This window comes from Bactrocera dorsalis, chromosome 5 (genome assembly GCF_023373825.1).
Source record: "Bactrocera dorsalis isolate Fly_Bdor chromosome 5, ASM2337382v1, whole genome shotgun sequence".
In the NCBI taxonomy this organism is placed as follows: Eukaryota; Metazoa; Arthropoda; class Insecta; order Diptera; family Tephritidae; genus Bactrocera; species Bactrocera dorsalis.
The window spans coordinates 55770117-55792349 of NC_064307.1; the positions used below are offsets into that span (position 1 = coordinate 55770117).

The window sequence follows — 22233 nt, forward strand, 5'->3', positions numbered from 1 at the left end:
CCTAAGGGGCTTCGAGCCAATGGAAATTATCTTGACAAATAAACAAATAATACGAGTATAATAAGTAATAAAAAGGAAATATTTGCCCAAAGCAAACACACATTTTAAAATGTTATTTGAAGGTTTGATTTTGCTGTTTTATTTACCAAAGCGATAAAATAACTTTATATGCGCCTAGATGTAGGCAACGAAATTGTTGTTATGTTTTCGTGTGAGAAAAAGGCAATTTCGGCTTTTTTGTGGCAATTTGAGCTTGATAAATAATGAGTTATGCACCAAAAAATATTATATACGTTCATAGGTTTGGAAATTGGGCAGAAATTGATATTAAGGAGGGTGGTAAGGAGCTTGCTTTTAAGTGATAGAATTGTAAGTGAATTTGGGAAAGAATTGAAAAAAGTTAAAAAATATGAAGAAAACACAAAGAAATTCGCAATTTGTTTAAATTTCTAGCTGTAAAAAATTGTTGATGAATTGAAGCAGGCAACAACTTGCGGCTAAGCTTGCAGCAACAATTTTGAGAAATTGCAATGTGGCAGCAAGCAACATGTGCAGCAAACACATGGCATGCATTTCATCACACAGATGTTGAAAAACCCATATACTACAGTATGCTAACTTATACATATATTTTCGTACGTTTTTGTAATATAGACACACACCCACATACCTACAATACCAGCATTTGCCCAACTTTGCAATGCACCAACAATTCCAGGCCAAACTTTGCCAAAGCGTTATTTGAAATGAGTAAAGAAAATCGTAAAAAGGAACATGCGTACATATATAAATTCACGAAAATGCACGAGTTGTTGTTGCATCAACAGCCAGCTAGACAAATGTTGAACTTGAATAGCAAATCGTTTTTGCTGTAGCATTTGCTGGTATTCTCAACGCCTTCTCTTACAGAACAAAAACAAAACATATATGTGCATACATGCATGTATTCACAGCAACAATATCTATGTATTTACAACAACAAGCAGAGCTACTACAACTCTAATGCAACTCTAAAGTCTTGAAAATGGATTGCTTCGCTGCAAAAAGACAGATAAATTTCCTCAGTTGGAGCATTACACTTCTTGCTGTTGTTGCATAGCGCATTACAACTATTATTTTTAGTGTTTCGTTAGCAACTGTTGATGTTTTTTCGCAACGAAAGCGCAAAAATTATTGCTGGCAATCTATTATTGCGCTTAGATGGAATTGGCAGATAAATAAAATGCTCAGCAATGAAATTTCGTCAGTCGGGGAGGTGAGGGGAGTTTCAAAACGGGTTGTAATCAGTTGCAATTGTCGCAGAATTTTAAATGCTATAGGGAGCAAAGTGCATTAGGTTTGGGTACAGAAGGATATAAAATATTCAACAAGAAGTTTGAGCAACGATATTAAGAAGAGTTATTTAGACAGGTGTCTATATTTAAACTCAATTATAATGCGTTGGGGGATTTAAGTTATGGAGTTACGTCCTGAGAGCATATAAAAAATGTTTTCTCACAGATTTTCCAAGGCCATCATCCCCAGGCCATCTATAATATTCTGAAATACCAAACGAAAATTAGAATCAGGAGAGCAATTAAGTTCTCGCCGTTTTTTTTTTATGAAAAAGCAATTGTATTTGGAAAGAAAATTTGAAAAATTTATTATTCCAAATATTGCCCGAAAAACTGTCTTTCAAAACCACCCAAGAATCAAGTCACTTTTCTATGTCATCTTGTGAGTGGAACTGTAGATAATATAAATGATAAAACTAAAACAAAAATTAGAATATGAGCGTAGCGCCAATTTTCCTGCAGTTGTATGATGTTATGTCACACAAATCACTAGGTAGTTCTCAACCAATCATAATATATATTAGGAACAGCCACCGAGATCTGTTTTTAAAATAAAAAGAAGAGAAAGGAAAATGAAAAGTCATTTTTAAAGAGATTAGAATTTTTGAACTTGTAACAAATTTTGAGATAAAGAAAACCGAATTCAATATCCACAAAATTATTAAAAAATAATATATTTATAACAAGAAACCTTGAAATGGCATATACTCTTGGCCTGAAGAGGACTTTTAGGTTTTGGGATAAGTGCAGCGCCTAAGATCATGGATTTAAATGAAAAATTAAAACGACTAATGGAATAAAGCATGTTCAAAATGATTTATGAAATAAAGTTACATACTTTTACAATTATGTTTTTATATTATAGTACATCAATTTAAGATTAATAGTTAATCAATTTCTCAATCTAAATTTTCTGAAGACCTAATACGAAAAATATTAGATATTATTTTAGCATATCTTGTTTTATCACTTTATTTACTTTATACTCTATCACTTGTTTACGTGAGACATATACTCTTTTGTATGAATATACGCCTAATGGTTGTAGAGTTCACTGATTGGTAGAAAAATGTGACCTATGTTTGTTTTCTACAGGTCATATAGATGTATGTATTGTAAACACCAGAGTTTTTTACGCCTAGGGTAGATAGAGACAACATTTACGTATACATATGATAATATATAATATGAAATAAATTTAAACAGAAATTTAAATATTCACAAATAAAATAAAATAAGTCCAAAATGTCTGAAACACTGTATGAGAAGTTTATAGAAATCACCTTGTTATAATTTCAAAGTTAACATCTTTGAGTTCCTATGTAGTTCTAACTTTGTATTTATAGTTAATTACGTAAAAAATATGTAACCCCTCTCCAAAAAAGTACCACGACTTCTTAATTTAAATCTCCCGCTTTCCTAGTTTGGTACAACTCTCCTTAATTATGATGCCAAAAATTAGCGCGATCAGTCTACTTGTGTGGTTGCAGCACCTCAGCTCACGCGTCGAATTTGTTTTTTGTCTTCAAGAGGAGGAAATGAAGAATTCCCGACACTTTCTTGACAGGGTGTATATGTAAGAATATTACAAAAACATTTTAAATTACCAGGAATTACGCTTGCATTAATATATTTACTTATTGTACTTTACATTTCGAAGCAAAAACTACAGAAATTTTCAGAACTATTCAAAATAAATATATTTCTTTGTACGAAATATTGCGCTATAACAAATATGCAAGGAGGTATGGGGCGTATGAGTAACCTGCCGACATGCAATGGAAATTATTTTCACGCATTGTTGTTTACTTATATTGTATAATTGTGTGTGTATACCCTTATCAGCATTTGCCTGCGTGTATTTTTCATTATTTACGAATTGGACTGAAATTTTCACTTTGGTTTTTTGTTATTACTAGGGAGAGGTGAATCATATATGTATATCTTTCCATACTATTTGGGGCTATTAGTACGCATTTACTGGAAAGGTAACCATAAATTTACTAATTTTTTCACATTTTTTGTGGTGATTAGTTTCATTTCGTGTGCTGCTATGACTTGAACTTAGCATAAGACATTCTATAGATAAGAATATGTACATATATGTATATATAGGTATATATAGTTTTATCTATTTTCATATATCAGTAAAAACGCTATTTTGAGCTCAAACATGTTTGTGTTTCAATATCTTAAATGTTATCAACGGTCACATACACAGTTTTTCGAAAGCATAACTGACTATGTCATTCATTGATCATGCCCTACGTTATGTTGACTCCACTAAGTGGCATACTAACTTGATTTGCAATGCCTGTATATAAAAAATGCTTATCATGCGCCTGCTTAGGTGTATTCACGCTGCCATTTTCTTGACTATATTTTGTTTATGTACATATATACATGTGCCAACAAAACGACGAATCACTGTATTCACTTGCCGCTAACACGTTTGTAACGGCATTTGCTTGTACTCCGTCTATATTTGCTTTTGTGTCGTCTCATCGTCAACATGCTACACCAGGCAATAGCTCTTTCAGCAGGCGTTTGCTTATCCTTTACTTACTGCTTCTTTGCCATTTTTATGCCACACTCACACACACATGCATACACAAACACATACATTCGTACAATTACAAGCTCGGCAAATTCCCTTCCGTCACTTTAACCCGTGTATAACGTTTTGTTTGAACATTTGCTCCCACAGCAGCTTTTTAGAAATTTAAATTTGTTGTTGTTTGTTATCTAGACACATCTTCATTCATACAAATTTTACATAATAAATAACATCACAACAACGCACAAACATATACACATAGAGTAAAAAAACAGAGGTTGGAATATTGTCCGGAAAAGTTGCTTTCATATTTGCCTTTTTTACAGCAATTTCTTTTTTACACACTTCCTCCACTCACAGCCAAATACACGCAGAAGCAAGCATTTACAACAACAAGGCATGCATCTGAGGCGTTCGAAAATAAAATGCTGCCTGCGGAGGAGGGCCAAAAGTGCAAACGAACGTAGACGGGGCTAGCCGAGCAAAGTGTTGTGACAACACTATCAGCAACAACAATGCAAGGCTTTTTGTACATAAAAAGTGGACGGTTTCTTGCATATTAAGACAAAGCGACGATCGGTTGTGCGGGGGAACGCCGAAAGTGAAAAGGAATTTACTATATTTGCTGAAAATTGTAGTTCAAAATTTTTTAAATAAACTGGATGTTTGCGAATAATAGAAATGAAAGGAAAAATTACTACAAATGTTAAATTATAACAAATGGGTTTTTGAGAAAGCTCGTTCAATATCGAAAAAGTTCAATTTTTTTAAATTATATTTACATGGAATCGAACGATTAAAAAAGTGAAATCATCTGTTCACCGAAGTGTTCTCCTAATAAATCCATTGATTGATGCGATGTTTGAGAAGTGACCGTGAAAGTTGCCGAGATTACGAGCTTCAATTTCAGGCATCAAATACTCCTAGTTGTTTATCAAGGCGCGCTAATTCGCCATGTACGGTTACGTTCTCATCGGTATCATTTTTTAAGAAATATGGACCAATAATTCTACCGGCCCACAAAACACACCAAAGCATAGTTTTTTCTGAACGAAATGGCAGCTGTCGTTGCTCTTCATCCCAAAGGCGACAATTTTGCTTTACATACCCATTGAGCCAGAAATGGGCCTCATTGCTGAACAAAATTTAGCTTGAAAACGTTGAATCTTTTTGAAACTTTTCAAAGGCTCATAGAGCGAAGCGAACGGCATCGAATCAACTTTCCACGGTCATCGTTTACACTCGCAGCTAAGGCTGTGTGTAATGGTCTACTCGGTCGAATATTACCCAATAATAAATGTGGGTCTCAGGATGGATGATGGCGTTTGAATTGTTTAAATTTTCTTAAAAAAAGACTAAAAGACTTTGAGATTATATGATAAATTCCTGTATCTCATGGGTAAATTTATTTTTCTGCTAAATCAACCCACACTTAACGGTATTCTCACTCTTTTGTGAAATTTACAACATTCTAATCACCGGCTACCTCATTTTGATGAAGAAATTATGTCATATCATGTATGAATATATATATACCATCGTTTATATAAACCCTTTAAAGCCTTGAGGTCGAGTAAAATTATATTTGCCGCCACTCATCTCTTAACACAAAACTTTTCTCTGTTATCTATTGTCGGTTTGTCTGTCATTATTTGTTTACTTTTTTAAAATACTGTGCTCTTATTTTATCGTTCACTTGTTGTGACAGACGCCCATCCGCGAAACCCCCAAGCGGTGTAAGTGTGAGTAAAAGTGGTAAAAGCGGTTGTAAAGTTATTTTGCAAAGTAATTTTCAAGCAAAACACCGCAATTGCTCATATCTACGCCTACACTTATATTTGTATGCATGTGTCTGCATTTAACACACCCTTTGATATGCGTCACAAAATGCCGCAGTAAAAAGCCACACATCATTCGGCTTGTTGGTTATGGAGTGCCATAAAAACTGTTTGCTGCTATCACGGCAATTGGCTCAGTTGAGGAGAAATAGGGAAAGAGAGCATAAACAATGGAATTGAACGCATGAACGAATGCACGAAGGCGGCGAACTGACATGAAGAAGTAGTAAGTAAGCGCTGAGAAGATAGGCAGTTGACTGACTGCTTGGCAACCTAAAGGAAAACCAGCAGAAAGAGACTGAATTGGGTAGGTGAAAGAAAGGAGGAAAGGTTGTCGTCATTTTAAAATGTAAACTGATATGAGGAAAATTTCTTCCTTCCGGTAAACGGTCTCATAAATTTACTCGATAGGCGTATGTGCGTGCGTGTAAATATATTTGTGTGTGTGTGTTCGTATCCTTTATACCACTCTTTATGCGGCGAAATTTTAACCTACAAATGGCTGCCAAATGCTCGATGTATGCACGTCCAACAAGTTGGTTATGGCAAAAGTATGATAATGACGGTTTTATTTTTTGTGGTCAGACCGCAGAGACTTATCGCACACACCTACAAACATATAAGCAGAAAAGTGAATATGCCTTTTCTTTTGTTAAGAAAACTCTCTCTCAGACTTTTTTTGTCCATATCCTCCATTATGCAGGCGAACAACGCTCCTGGGTGTTTCTCCCGCATTTACATAATAAAAAGAAAAGTTAAAAGATATCCGCATAAAAGCATGCAAAAATGATTGAGCTGGGACAGCAGCATAGCATCTATGTACATACATCAACGTATATGTATATAGGAACGCCTTAAGGCGAGGCGTACGTTGCCACACAAGCCACCTACGCGACCGCAGGCATACAGTGCGGAAGGTGCCATCAGTTTAAAACATCCATTTACGCACATGCTTACGCATAAAAAATTAATATTTGCTCAAGGCTTAAGGGTCGTGAGTATGGTAGCCACTAAAGGCCTTTTGTAAAATTTTAACATGACCTTTGACCTTTTTCTGAATTTCTTTACAATCTTCTTTAAGAAACTGTTTGACATAAGGTAGGCTTTTAACGTGGGAACCGTTTAGGAGCTGAACGGAAGCAAAACAGAAGAAACTGCCAGAGACTCCAATTACATATCCGACTTGGTGGTTTCAATTAGTTGAAATTAGTTATAGTCAGGTGTGGGGTTGCCATACTTATTCCAATTTTAAGTTTAAACAACTTTAAAAATACAATACGGATACAAAGTCAATTAATCAAAATACATACGAGGTGTGTTCAAAAAGTATCGCGAATTTTGTATTTTTTCAAAAATTATTTATTTATTCATGAATATCTATTTTATCTCCTTCAAAGTAATCCCCATGAGATATTATACACTTGTGCCAACGGTTTTTCCAATCTTCGAAGAACTTCAAAAAATCATTTTTTTTTTTATCTTCTTCAGCTCCTCCTTCGATGCCGTCTTTATCTCGTCAAGAGAAGCGTAACGTCGTCCTTTCATGGGCCTCTTCAGTTTAGGGAACAAGAAAAAGTCACAGGGGGCCAGATCTGAGGAATACAGTGGCTGCGGCATCATTAGTGTGTTGTTTTTGGCCAAAGAGTCGCGCACAAGCAAGCCAATTTTTGTTCTTCCACAAATCCGGGCGTTTCTGGCGGATTGCTTCGCGCATAACTTGCCTTATTGACCGTTCTTCCCTGTGGCAAGAACTCATGATGCACCACGCCCCTGCAATCGAAGAAAACTGTCAGTTACGATTCACGTTTTTGAACACACCTCGTATGTAACATACTTCTATGGACTTGCCACTAAACTTTGGTAATGTTTATAAAACGAAAAAATTATTTAGAAAAACATTTAAAGGGATGATATTGCAAAATTTAAGTGGTTTTAAGGTTGCCAATATTACGAGAAAGGTTTCCTCACTAATATTTTTGTAATTTAAAAACTTATGACATACAACACGGAGATATTATATAAAGTTGCCACCTCTTTTTATTAACAAAAAAATAAGGAAGGGCTAAGTTCGAGTGCAACTAAACATATTATGCTCTTGCAACTTGTAAGAATCAAAGCCAGAGATATACTTTAAGGTGTAAAATCAATCATATAGAGTAAAGTCAGCCGGACGTTCGAAAAACCTGATATTAGTTATATAGGGGCTAGACTTAATTTTAATTTCAGTTATCAAACGTCAGCTATAAGTACCGTGGTCTAAATATTGGGTACCTAGAGGTTTGAGCAGTTTTTATTGGATTTAAAAAAATTTTGGCGCAAAGTTTTATCCCGTTATATTATTAGCTTCTTGATTTGTGTACTGCAAACTGAACGATTCGAATGGAATTTAAAATTGTGCTATATGGAAAATAGGCGTGGTTGTTGTCCGATTTCGTCCATTTTCAAAATGTGACATAAGAATGAAAGAAAAATCCTATTTACCAAATTTCGTCGAAATCGGTTTGGTAAAGTCCCGAGATATGGGATATGGTGCCACGTTCAATTTTCACAACGGCACCCATAAAGCTCTCTCACATACCATCTCGGTGGCAAAGTTTAACATCTCTGTCGTATTTAGTTATTGATTTATCGCGCTTTTATTAGTTTTTATCCTCCGATTTAATCCATTTTCACCATGTCGGTAGAAGGCTTTATAGCAGTTGCACTCAGAAAGTTTCATTGAGATATCTCTATTTTTTACTCAAGTTACAGATTGCATCGATGAATGGACGGATCTTAACTTTTCTCGTCATCTTCATCCTTTATATATATAAAATCCTACATCTATCTCGCTTAGTTTTAGGTGATACGTACAACCGTTAGGTAAACAAAACTATAATACTTTGTAGGAACTGTAGGTTGCAAGAGTTTAAAAAGGAAATCGCCAGAAATTAACTTAGGCAAAATTGAAAGCAATGGTCTAAGAAAATTTTCATTATTCGCAAAGCGTTTGGTGTAGTTATAACTACAAAAGATATTGCCACACTTTTTAGTTTTAATTTTATTATGATATAATTTTTTAAAATACTATATGAATATAAAAATTAACGCAATGAAACAAACTTAATTTTTTAAATGTTTGTTTTTGCTTCACAAATTGATTGAAAGAAAATGAAGTTAAATATTTCTTTAAGTATTTGAACGCTTACCCAGTTATAAATAACGGGTGATTTTTTTGAGGTTAGGATTTTCATGCATTAGTATTTGACAGATCACGTGGGATTTCAGACATGGTGTCAAAGAGAAAGATGCTCAGTATGCTTTGACATTTCATCATGAATAGACTTACTAACGAGCAACGCTTGCAAATCATTGAATTTTATTACCAAAATCAGTGTTCGGTTCGAAATGTGTTTATCGACAAATTTTGTTCAGCGATGAGGCTCATTTCTGGTTGAATGGCTACGTAAATAAGCAAAATTGCCGCATTTGGGGTGAAGAGCAACCAGAAGCCGTTCAAGAACTGCCCATGCATCCCGAAAAATGCACTGTTTGGTGTGGTTTGTACGCTGGTGGAATCATTGGACCGTATTTTTTCAAAGATGCTGTTGGACGCAACGTTACGGTGAATGGCGATCGCTATCGTTCGATGCTAACAAACTTTTTGTTGCCAAAAATGGAAGAACTGAACTTGGTTGACATGTGGTTTCAACAAGATGGCGCTACATGCCACACAGCTCGCGATTCTATGGCCATTTTGAGGGAAAACTTCGGACAACAATTCATCTCAAGAAATGGACCCGTAAGTTGGCCACCAAGATCATGCGATTTAACGCCTTTAGACTATTTTTTGTGGGGCTACGTCAAGTCTAAAGTCTACAGAAATAAGCCAGCAACTATTCCAGCTTTGGAAGACAACATTTCCGAAGAAATTCGGGCTATTCCGGCCGAAATGCTCGAAAAAGTTGCCCAAAATTGGACTTTCCGAATGGACCACCTAAGACGCAGCCGCGGTCAACATTTAAATGAAATTATCTTCAAAAAGTAAATGTCATGAACCAATCTAACGTTTCAAATAAAGAACCGATGAGATTTTGCAAATTTTATGCGTTTTTTTTTTTTTAAAGTTATCAAGCTCTTAAAAAATCACCCTATATAACTAAAAGGTGAAGAGTGGTTGCCATTTGTTGATATTCATTCATTACAAGTTACAATAGAATACTGACATAAGTAAAAGCTGTTTCAAAAATGTTTATCTGTTGAGCAGAGTTAAGTAGACGCAGCTTCAATATACGATGGCGACTGACTTTATTGAATTTGAATATACATAAGAACAGTGTAAAAAGAAAATCAAATTTAGTGTCAGTTTTATATTATCTCATTTCATTCCCATTATAGTTTATATATAAAACTTTATATATAAAATATTCTTGAAAATAACATCTTACACACATTAGAAAATAAAAATATATACATATATGAAACATGGAAAAAAAAGTATTCCACTAACCACTGCTCATCTTCTTCTCATTGTAGTTGTAAACCGGGCCAACTCTTCGAATGAAGTTTCATAAAAAACGAAATACGAGTCGAAGCGCTTGACGTAAGCCAACTATAACGCACAACAATAGAACGTATGTTAGCTAATAACCGATACAAACTAAATAAATCTCAAAGAACGAATTCGAAAATGTCGATGACAAAATCACAAATCCGGTTTAGTGCTGCAACAGCTTCTTACCAACAGCGAGTGCATATACTCAGTACACTTCTGAGTTGCCTGTGCGCACTCACCATATTAGTGTCGCCCACAAATGCGTTGGCGAATTGCCCCAGCAGCTGTCAGTGTGACGATGACACTTTGGTCGTGAAGTGCGGTGAAGGCGCACTCGATGTGCTGCCAATAACACTGAATCCCTTCATACAACGCTTGGTGATACAAAGCAATAAAATCAAGACCATAGACTCATCGCTGCAATTCTATGCGGAGCTTTTGTTCCTGGACCTCTCCTACAATGACTTGGTCACTCTGCCGATGCGCACATTCCAATTTCAACGCAAGCTTCAAGAGCTGCATTTGAATCACAATAAAATCGGTCAGATCAGCAATATGACATTTGTGGGCTTGGCCACATTAACGGTGCTCAATTTGCGTGGTAATCTGCTGGCCGAGCTCGAACAGGGAACCTTTGCGAAAATGTCCAAACTGGCGGAATTAAATTTGGGACAAAATCGTATTAATCGCATCGATCCGCACGCATTTGATGGTTTGGTGAATCTACGTACACTCTATCTCGATGATAATACGTTGACAACAGTACCGGCGCCTAGCATATTCCAAGCAATGCCCAATTTAGCTGAGCTTTATTTGGGCACCAACTCATTTACGTCTATACAATCGAAAGCTTTTATAGATCTCAAGGGGTTAACACGCTTGGACTTACGGGGTGCTGGTCTGCATAACATCTCCGCCGAAGCATTGAAAGGTCTGGAGGGCTTGCGGTACTTAGATCTGGCTGACAATCGCCTACACGTGGTACCGACAAATGCACTGAGCCACTTGGAGAGACTAGAGGAACTTTTGTTGGGACAGAATGATTTTGAAGTGATTGGCAGCGGCGCGTTCGGTGGACTGACACAGTTACGTAAACTGGAAATCACAGGCGCCCAGCGGTTGCGTAGCGTGCAAAATGGTGCTTTTAGCGCCAACACCAATCTGGAACATTTGAATCTGTCATCCAACAAGATGTTGCAGGAAGTGCAAGAGAACGCTCTGGGAGGCCTGCCACACCTGCGTCACGTCATACTCAAAGAAAATGACTTGCACACGATTGCCGAGGGACTCGTACCATGGACCGATCTACAAACACTCGATCTCTCCGACAATCCGATCGTCTGCGATTGTCAAGTGTTGTGGCTGCGTAATTTGCTCGTATCGAAGAACTCTACCACCGACAGGCTCATCGACGTGATGTGCGTTTATCCGGAACCCATGCGTAAAGAACCACTAGCGCAACTATCGCCGGCCATGCTAGGCTGCTCACATAGTGACACAAAGCAACAGGCCATGATCATAGGGGTTGTTGTTGTTACAACAGCCATCATAACCGGTTTGTCGTTGCTGATTTATGGCTGTCGGCGACGCATACGCGAAACATTGAAAGGCGGTTGGGGCAATTCGGCATTGGGACGTAAGGAGCGCGAGTACCAGAAGACTTGCTCAGATGAAGAGTACATGACGCGGCAGCAACACCCTTGCAGCCTCAGCATACAGCCAACAATGCAGTTCACCAACAGCGTCGGCTACAATATGCAACAGACGCAGCCGTATATGGGCTCCCGGCCAATACCAGTTACCGAACTATAGCTAGAAGCACCACCCCCACCTCCACATCGAGGTTGGGGTACCTCGACAGCGACGGTGAATACCAATAATGCAACAACAACAACAGCGACTGCCACAAATACCCTACAACAATTGCAAGTACCGAATGGTGTGCATGCTAATGGCACACTGCCCGCCGAACTGCAGTCGCCCTTTGTACAACTCAGTCAGATACACATGATGACAAACAACAACACTACCAGCAATAGCAATACCGTTAATAAAATACCTAACGGTAAGCCGCCGCCACCACCACCACACGCACATACTCTGTCTTCGTTACCACGCTACGGCAGCGCACGCCGTGAGCCGAAAATTAACGAACGCGCTGAAAGTTCGCTCTCACACGAGCCACCCTACAGCCAGCATCTTGCCAATCAGAATGGACAACGCACAACCACAGCCGATCGTTATTTACGCCTCACGCAGGACCATTTCAATCACAATCACGGTCCCTACGGCAGTATTGGTAGCAACAAACATCCTAATACGCTGAGTGGCGAGCGTTCACCGCGTGAGAGCGAGTGTAATTACATACACAATAACTCTCATTATTCGCTGCCCTTGGATCATGCATTGAATGTCGTTACCCCTACACCGACGCCTCCAGCGTTGCCTTTACGCAACGGACAGCTGATGCCCCTTAACAGCAATAATACGGGCATGCAGCGTATGCCAGCTTATAATAATAACAATTGTAGTAATGGTTATGCTACGATAGGCGGCGGAGGCAATCATTTTAGTGGTGGCGTTGCCATTGGCGTCGGTGGCAACAACAATAATGGTAGTTTAAGACGTTATCACTGATATACGCTTAAGGGCGGTTGGTGCGGCACAAGCCGCAGCGCCTACTATGAGAAATACGAATGCGCCTATGAACATCCAACAACGGCAAATCGAAATAGCTTCGAGATGTGTACATTTGTGAGGCCGTAAGATGATTAAATAGAACTAGCTTAGGGCTAAGGACAAGAAGGGAAAGTAATAGAAAATGTAAGGAACCTAATAGAGCAAAGATCTACAAGAAATAGAACATAGTCACTATAAGGATCAATCATATATTTTTAACATAAATTTCGCGAAGTTTACAGAAATATGCTGCGGAAAACAGTTCTGAAGGAACAAACACTGCCGTAGAACAAATAAATTTGAAAGTCCACAAAATTTTGTATTGAAGCTACGCAAATTACTAGATTTGATACATTACTTTATAGATGCCATAAATCAGATGTAGTAGCGTTACAAAAATAAAAACCCAGAAACCAAATAAAGTCCGTGAGGAGTTGTAAAAAAATATGAGTTAATGATTATGCCAATGTGAAGTTCTAACTCATCGAAAGTATCTCGAGAGCTCAAAAAAATATCTTTCGGCTGATCGCAATTTTAGTGCATCTGGTTCAAATCAGGACTGTCCGAAAAATTGATCTTAACAATGTTCTAGGAGAAGGTATTGCTGGAAGGTACAATATTCAGTTGCTTTAAAGCGTGTTTTTTTAAAGGAAGGCCTCCTGGAGATCTGTACGAAATCAGGCACATATTGATCCATACTTTATAAAAATTTTTGAATTTAGGTTTCCCCATTTAGTCCAGTTTATTTACGTTGCTTATAAGAGCAGAATCCGAAATTACATACTTATTATGGTGCTAAATCTAGATAAGTACGAGTACTTACATACTTTTTGATCAGCTACCAATAAGTTATACTTTTCTTTCGTCTTTTCCTGCTAAAAAGTTAAGGTTATTCAATCTTTTAAAATCTTGACGTTAATCAATAAAAGGAGAGCCGTTTCACAATTTTCAAGTCCTTTTCCTTACAATGATCTATTAGTCAGTGTTGGCATAATAATAACTTTTATAATAATATTTCCATGAGTTCCCATATGTCTTTACAAATCCACGCTGTACACAAAAAACTAAAGCCGTTGTTCATAGCGCGTTATTGATCGTTGCCATCATCGATATCGCATTATTGTATTCACTAGTGATTTCTTCAATCATACAAAGTAGGCAGCAATTTTCGTGATTTGGTTTTCGTATTAAAAACCGTTAACTTGTAGGTTTTCCACAAGCAGCTTTAGTTTATTATTGATTGTAAATTTATCGGATATTTTTATGTATAAGTAAATTAGCTTTAAAGCACAATTAAATCGACTTGTCAACATAATTAGTTAACGCAATGATTGGCAAGGCAATGTGTCTCCAATAGATATTGGTTAGCATATTTATGCATACATACTATAAATGTGCAGTTATGTATGATAACGCTGTAAATTTACTTGCAAACTCGGAAAAATACGTGTATTCAGGCAAAAGCATTTTTTTGTAATATAACGACTAGCATACATAAATTGTAAACTTTTTTCTTGCAACATGTATTAAATAATTATAATTTAATTGGTTTTTATTTGTAAATAAATATAATTATGATTTTAGTCAAAGCGGTTAATTGAAAAGCACAAACACCAAAATATGCATACAAGTATGGTAGTGTGTGTATGTACTAAAAAAATTTTGATGAATCCGAAAAAAATAGAAAACGGTAAAAAATTAAAAAAATAAATAAAATTAATTGCCATAAAAAAATAATTATCGCATAATATGCTACTAAGCTACGGTAGGAGACGATAAAGTAATTAAAAAAATAAAAAATGTTAAATAAATAAAATATTTCTCATTTATTGCGCGCAACTGTGGCGTAAATTATATAATTCGTGCATAAACGCATGCACACACATGCGTATATTTATTGGCGCGTGAAAAAAGACAGAAAAATGTATGAATTGCGACAATTGATTTTCAGTGATCTAAATATTAAGTTTAAAATTAATTATTTGTAAATATTAAAAAATAAATTTTACATATGAATATTGATAATTATATATACATCTATATGTACAGATAAGTTAAAAACTATATAAAAAATCAAATTATATTGAGAGTACTATAAAAAATAAATGCAAGCAATCATATATGAAATAAAATGATAATTATTTAAAAAAACACAAATAAAACAAATATATATATATAAAATATTAATTAAATGAAAAAAAAAATTATGCAGCTAGCAAAGATATTGAACACCTATATTTGTAAATATTCAAAAACAAGCAATAATTGTACGAAATATTACACAAATCAAACTAGAGTACGAGAGAAAAATTAAAGCAAAAAAAACTTTATATTTGCAATTAATTACGAAACTTAATAAGCAAATATATAATTGTATTATATTGTACACTTCTCAATAATATTGTCTTACACAAAAAAAAAAAAAATAAAAAACGACTTAAAACTATTACGAATTAAATTATTATTGGCAACAACTTATGTGTTAGTCACTACAGTCAGCAATAAAAATCTGCAAACACAAAACCATATATTGAAATTATAAATTTTATTTATTTTTAGTTTAGTATTCTACTTAATCCTAATTATGATTTGCCCCATTTGATGATATGCTGTATGTATTTATTACAACTTTTACTCTGAAATAAAACACACAAACACGTATACTTATTACAAGAACCAATATAATTTTTGGTAGTTATTATATTTTTCGATTGATTTTGATTTGCGTTTACGGAATGGTAAGTTAAGTTAATTAATGAAAAAAGTGCTTTCTAATAGGTTAACATTTTTTTTTTGCATTTTGCACATATAGAGGACATAACCTCAGCAGAAAAGAACACACGCAATTAATATGAATTTTTTATACTCTTGCAGCCAGTTGCTATAGAGTATTATAGTTTTGTTCACCTAACGGTTGTACGTATCACCTAAAACTAATCGAGATAGATATAGGGTTATATATACATATGTATAAATGATCAGGATTACGAGAAAATTTGAAATCCGATTGACTGTCTGTCTGTCCGTCCGTCCGTCCTTCCGTGCAAGCTGTAACTTGAGTAAAATTTTAGATATCTGGATGAAACTTGGTACGTGGTTGCCTTAGTACAAAAAAAGTTCGTAGATGGGCGTAATCGGACTGCCACTCCCACAAACCGCCATTAACCGAAAATACATAAAGTTCCACAACTAAGTATTAATTAAGATATAAAGTTGTAATTTGGTACAGAGGATAGCAATGGCAAGGGGCACACGCGGACATTTTTTTTTAAGTGGGCGTGGCCCCGCCCTCTAACAAGTTTAATGTACATGTCTCCTAAACCACTTGAGCTACAATAAGCAAATTTGGTGAGCACAAATCATGTAAGAACTTCTACCGACATTGTGAAAATTGATGAAATCGGAGGATGAGACCGCTCACTCAACATATACAGCAGTAACTGTTAAAAACTACAAAAAGCCGATAAATTAATAACTATATCTATATCTAACTAATCACTTCATTTATTCAGTTTCCAGTACACAAATCAAGAAGCAATTAATATAACAGGATAAAACTTTGCGCGACTAATTCTTTAATGTGTGCCACCTTATGACCAAAAATTGTTTAAATCCAATAAAAACTGCTCAAGCCCCTAGACACTGCATGTGTGGACCAAATGCTTATAGTTGACCTTAGATCGAAAATGCCGGTCAATATGTGATATAGATAGCAGAAATTAAGGGATAATCCTTCTTTATAATGGTATGTCTGTATGTCAAAAATAGTAAGAAAAAGTAAAACCCAACAGATGAAATATACAAGATACTTGCTCATTTTTCTCATATTATCATATATGTATGTATGTACGCATATGAACCTTTTTAACAAGAATAACTACAAAATTAATTTTCGCAGATTTTTATAATGTTCATTGTGGCTCATTTACAAATTTCAACGTTGCATTTATTTTTAGTCAATTAATGCAATTCAGTAATTAAACTCTGTTAGACCCGCTTTATTCCATAATCAGAGCCGCCGCTAGAAAAACTAGGCCCAGTGGTAAAAGAAGTGACCCCCTCCCCCCCTTATTGGAATATTTCTAATACTTTAATTATTTTCCCACTTACTGCGTCAATGATTTTGAAGAAATCAGACTTCTTGGCTAGATCTGCCTCTAGGCTCAGTGTAGCTTGACATCCAGCCCTGTGACGAGCAAGATCGCTGAAAATTGTTGATCTTTGCTAAAGCACAAAACGAACGTTTACCAGTTCAAACAGAAACGGGTAAAGTAAAGTCCTTCACGGCATTCAATAAGTTGAATGGAGTAGGACAGGTTTCAACCTTTGCATTGTAAACGTGTCTGAGGTGAATAGCTTCATTGAAAACTGTTTAAAGGATCGCGTTCATATTTGGCATATTAATTAAGGACAGTCCTACCAACTTAGCAAAATACAGTTTTTTGTATGGTAATTTACCCGGGGAATTTATTTACAATTTTCTGGTGCTCTTTTGTCACAATATACATAATACATGATTTAAAAGGAATGATTAAAAAGCGATTAAAAAGCGGTTTGGAAGTTACGCATATTAAGCCATTAAGGGGGACGTGTACGAATACTTTTTTTTAATTTTCTTTACAAGATGCTCGTCACTTCTGCGATGACCTGTACCACGTTTTACATTTTAGTATGGAACTTAGTTATAGCACTTTATAGTTTTTAGATATATGTAAATATTTAACCCTTCATCTATTTATACTAGTTTTAATTGACACAAACAGCCAACTGAACAAAACTACTATACACTGCTGCAACGTTTGGGGAGAATGTAAAGATCAAATCCACCTTAGATCAGACTAGAATCTGACATCACCGTCTTCAAGGCAAGAAATATTTACAAAAATTAAAATTTTTAGTGAAATTTGTTAGTAGAAAAAATATTCACTATAATTTGTCTAAAATGTTACATCCAAATAATATAAAGATATCTTTGGAAAAGGTGGATTCACAATAGTTGAAAGATAAATTGTTTCAAATTCTTTCATCAGCTTCCAGGAATGTTTCTTTAATTTGTATGAATAGTAAATTTAGATACCCATTTTACAACGTAGTTGACTCAACTAAATGACTGCTGTGAATTTAAAAGAGAGAAAATTTAGAGAGCTTTCTCATTTCCGTGAAATGATCGCCTCTGCAAGAAATATGTATGAGTGCAAGCGATCTCAAAAAGTTCTGCTCCAACGTCTGCTACCAAAAGTAAATTGATTAATTTTGAACTGCTTACTGAAGACCTCATATGGGATAAAAATAAATTGGAAGGCTTTTATGCCATGTTTATCTCCAGCAGATCCAAGTATTTATATACATATTTATTTTTTTATTTATGAACTTAATGTCTAGTATTAATATAATAAAATTCTTAGAGATTGTTTAGCTTTTCACCCCATAATCTGACTTTATCGCACAAGTTGCGAACATATATGCATATAACTGTCTTTATATATTATTATTATATTTTTAGTATAATCAAGTGTTGATGCTGCGCTTTCTGAGAATCACTAAAACGTTTTAAATATCATAAATCATCTAAATGGTAGCCCATGCATACATAAATATAATATTTTCCAGCGTTTACATTTTTGGATAATGAAAAAGGCTTCGGGGAAAACAAAGATATTCGCAAAATTTTCCAGCAAGTTAATTAAAACAATTTCTCGACGCAGATAATCATGTTTAATGCATGAAATGGAAATTTTTATTCGAGAGCAAATAAATTACTAATATGAAAATTAGTGCTCGCACATACATACATATATAGAAACACATGCGACTAGTGGAAGTTTGACAAAATGTTGTGTGATCTAATATTATGCTTTTGAAATCACAATAAAAGTGCGAATATTATTTTCGATAAAACCTCAAAATTTTACTAAAAATCATTATTCGCATACCATTATTTATAAGCTTGCATATATGTACTTATGTATTTTTATGCATTTCTAATTCATCAGCGCATTAAAATGCAAATTAAAATTAAAATATTTTTGCATTTTGGGCACAAATATTAGCAAAAAATCATAACATATAATTTAAATTATTTTTTGCTTTGTTTTGAGCCAGCTTTCGTTTTCAGATTGTCATACTTTTATAATCTAAATATGTGTATGAATAGGCAGTGCTGTTAGTGGTTATTATAAATATTTGCAAAATTATCTAAAATGCTGCATAAATTTATGTTTATTATATGCGTGCGTTATACGAAATCCATTAAAAGAAAGTATAGAATTTCGCTCTAAATTATGGCGGCAAAATGCACAAATATAATTCATCAGCGAATAATTTGGATTTAGATTTATTCATTCATATATCGGAAAATGTTGATTACCATGAAATAATAACTCAATGGTCGTTCAAAAAATATATACAGCTATTAAGTAATCAATTTACTGGAAAACAATTTTATTTACTATTTGGTTTTATTTATATATTTGATATTTGTACTAAAATTGAAATTCTATTTTATAATATTTATTGCAATAAATTGTATATGTGTGAAAATTGTAGTTTCCTAAAAAAATTTAGATTAAACGTTTTCTTAGGACTACATTCTCTATTTACTAAAATTTATAACTTTCTAAAAATTTATTTATTTTACATATGATTTTCTACAATTTCCAAATATTGCTGTTTGTAAAAATTATAGTTTTATACGAAATTTTAGTTAATTTTTTTTTAACCAAATTTTCTAAAAGTTTCATACTCTTTTTGAAATTTAGAATTTTCTAAAAATTTCGAGTTAAAAATTTAATTCAATTTGTTTTTTGTATAATTTTCTACAATTTAAAACTATTGCTATTAATAATAAACAATTTCAATTGTTAGACACAATAAGCTAGAGTTGTTGGAAATCTTAAGCTAGATTGCTAGACTTAACCAGTTTTCCAAGTCATAGCGTAAGCTTTAATTTTAATTTATTTCTTTAAATTTTTCATGAACCATAGTTTTAATATATATTTAATTAATATTGAGCCTGTTCATATGCATTTTGAACAAGTTACTAATACTTCAAACTTTATTCTTTAAAATTATACTTTTATGATTTTCAAAACCACTTATATTAAACAAAAAAATGTATGCCTTTCTTCATTCGAAACTCTTCAACACAAACTTAGAATACACATATGCTCGAAAATAATTCCAAAATATTTCTTCATATGACTAAGAAATTGTAAATGTTTACTCAATTAACTTAAAAATACTTAAAATTTTCAAATAATTATTTGAAATATAAGAAGAGACAACAAAAACAACAAATGATAACAAATAAAAACCAATACAAGGGAGTTTATATACTAAATAAAAGTAAATATTACAAATTATTGAAGAACTAAACCGAAATTAAGTAATTATGCATTTAAGCTATTAAGCGATTAAGCATTTAAGGATACATAACATACATTAATAAGTAGTTAAGCGTAAATCTTTAAAAATTATACAATAACTGTAAGCAAATTACAACAGACAAGGGAGTTATCAAACAAAAATACATAGGCATAAACATTAAAATAAAAATTATAACGTCAAAGCAGCACAAGGGAATATTGAGAACAAAAACATGTAAGAAATATTGTAGTTATAATAGTAAGCAAGAGAATATTAAATAAGAAAGTTATTTCAATATGAATTAAAACAACAATAGAAATACAAATAAAGGAAGAGACAGAAACCAAATGTCATACAGCACAGTTATCGAAAAAAAGAATCAATAACTTAACACATAAATAAATAATTGAACAAAGGACAGTTGAGCAAATTGCTAAACATATTACGTGCAATGAAATACACAATACCATTAGATGACAAATAAACGAGTAAGTGTATAATTGCCGAGTAAAGACAAAACTTTTCGAATTTGAAATAATACTTATGCTGAAGAAAAACCTATAAAATAACAATAAGACGCCCAGAAAACTCTTTGATTTTAGTTTTGAAAGTAACGCCCAAAAGTAGGCTAAGCTAATACCAAGAGAGATGCATATAACGGACACTAACCTTGCGCTTAGCCTACATTTGTGCGCAGAGCATACTATTGCTGGATTGCCGGATAATACCAAAAAAAAAGATAAAAATAATTAATTTTTTTGTTGTAGTGGTGTGAAAAACTGAAGCGAAAAGTGAAATACGCGCAATAAACTATTTTACAACAGAATAGTAAAGAGAACATCATCAAACCAACCAGTACTAACCGAAACTTATTTACACAAAAAAATAAATACTAAAAACACAATTATCGCTCAACCGATTTGCAACTTACTACAACTACAAGCAAACCACATTTCCAAAAAATTCCGAACGTGAAGAGTAAGCGAGAACAACTTTTGTTTGTCAAATATCTTATTTTTCTAAACGCTAAAAAAATTTGAATTTTTCGTGTTTTATTCCCGAAGAGTTATGGCACTTCTTTGGCCACCTTTTGCAATTATTATCATATATGTATGCAACTTTCAAGTCCTCACTTCGACAGATTGAGCACTTTTATACATGACACACACCTTAATGTAGTCGTTTAGGTAATAATTTGCAAGTTTATATAAATTAAGTATAAAATAAAATACAAATGGAGTACAGTTAACCAAAACTTACGATAAACAAGGAAATAGTGTAGTAATTTAGTAAAATATTTTAAATAAAGAACATTTAAATGATCCGAAATATTAATATAAAATGTGTTTTTATTCTACCAACAAATACATTACATAAATGATATGGTAAATTCGAACTTACAAGTAGGATGAGACCATAGTGTAGTTATTAGCAACTTAACAGATGAAGGCCCTTCTGGGCAGCATAATATGCCTAAGTGTTTGTAAAAATAAGCATTATATAATTATTATGTATAGAATATATCCACAAAAAACGTATCTCTTTATGAAGTGTGATTTTGAGGTTTCCAAATTTTTTAAAGAAATAACTTATAAACTCCAAACTCATCGAGGAATGTTCATTATCATTCGAAGGAACATTCTCTGGCATTTATTCTTTAAGATTATCTCTTTCAAATGTTGGCCGCATCTACGTCTCGGCTGTCAATTTTCGATGACTCGTTCGAGCATTTCGTCATATCCCCACAGGAAAAGGTCTATAAAGTAAATACGATATGTGGGAAGTGGCGCATTCTAGTTGAAATCAAATATCCCCGAGTTCACGAGCTTCAATTTTAGGTATCAAATAGTCAGTTATCATGGCGCAATAACGGTTAATCTTGACGGTTACGTTCTCAGCGCCAACATTTTTGAAGAAATATCGACC

The 22233-nt window shown here is 34.1% G+C and overlaps 2 protein-coding genes across 17 annotated transcripts in view; both read left to right on the forward strand.

Annotated features, from left to right (window-relative positions):
* Positions 1-12084, forward strand: part of LOC105224097 (chondroadherin-like protein) — a 171217-nt gene extending 159133 nt beyond the window's left edge. For all 16 annotated transcript variants that reach the window (XM_049458831.1, XM_049458830.1, XM_049458835.1 and 13 more), the window contains one exon: positions 10245-12084. In XM_049458831.1, the coding sequence (XP_049314788.1) occupies positions 10345-12075 (1731 nt within the window). In that variant the 5' untranslated portion in view covers positions 10245-10344 and the 3' untranslated portion in view covers positions 12076-12084. The remainder of the gene's footprint in view (positions 1-10244) is intronic.
* Positions 12085-12270: 186 nt separating this feature from the next.
* LOC105224098 (AP-1 complex subunit gamma-like) lies at positions 12271-21154 on the forward strand. The gene has a single exon (XM_049458870.1). It carries the CDS (start codon positions 12271-12273, stop codon positions 12898-12900), a length of 630 nt encoding a protein of 209 aa, XP_049314827.1. The 3' UTR covers positions 12901-21154.
* The last annotated feature ends 1079 nt before the right edge of the window (positions 21155-22233 follow it).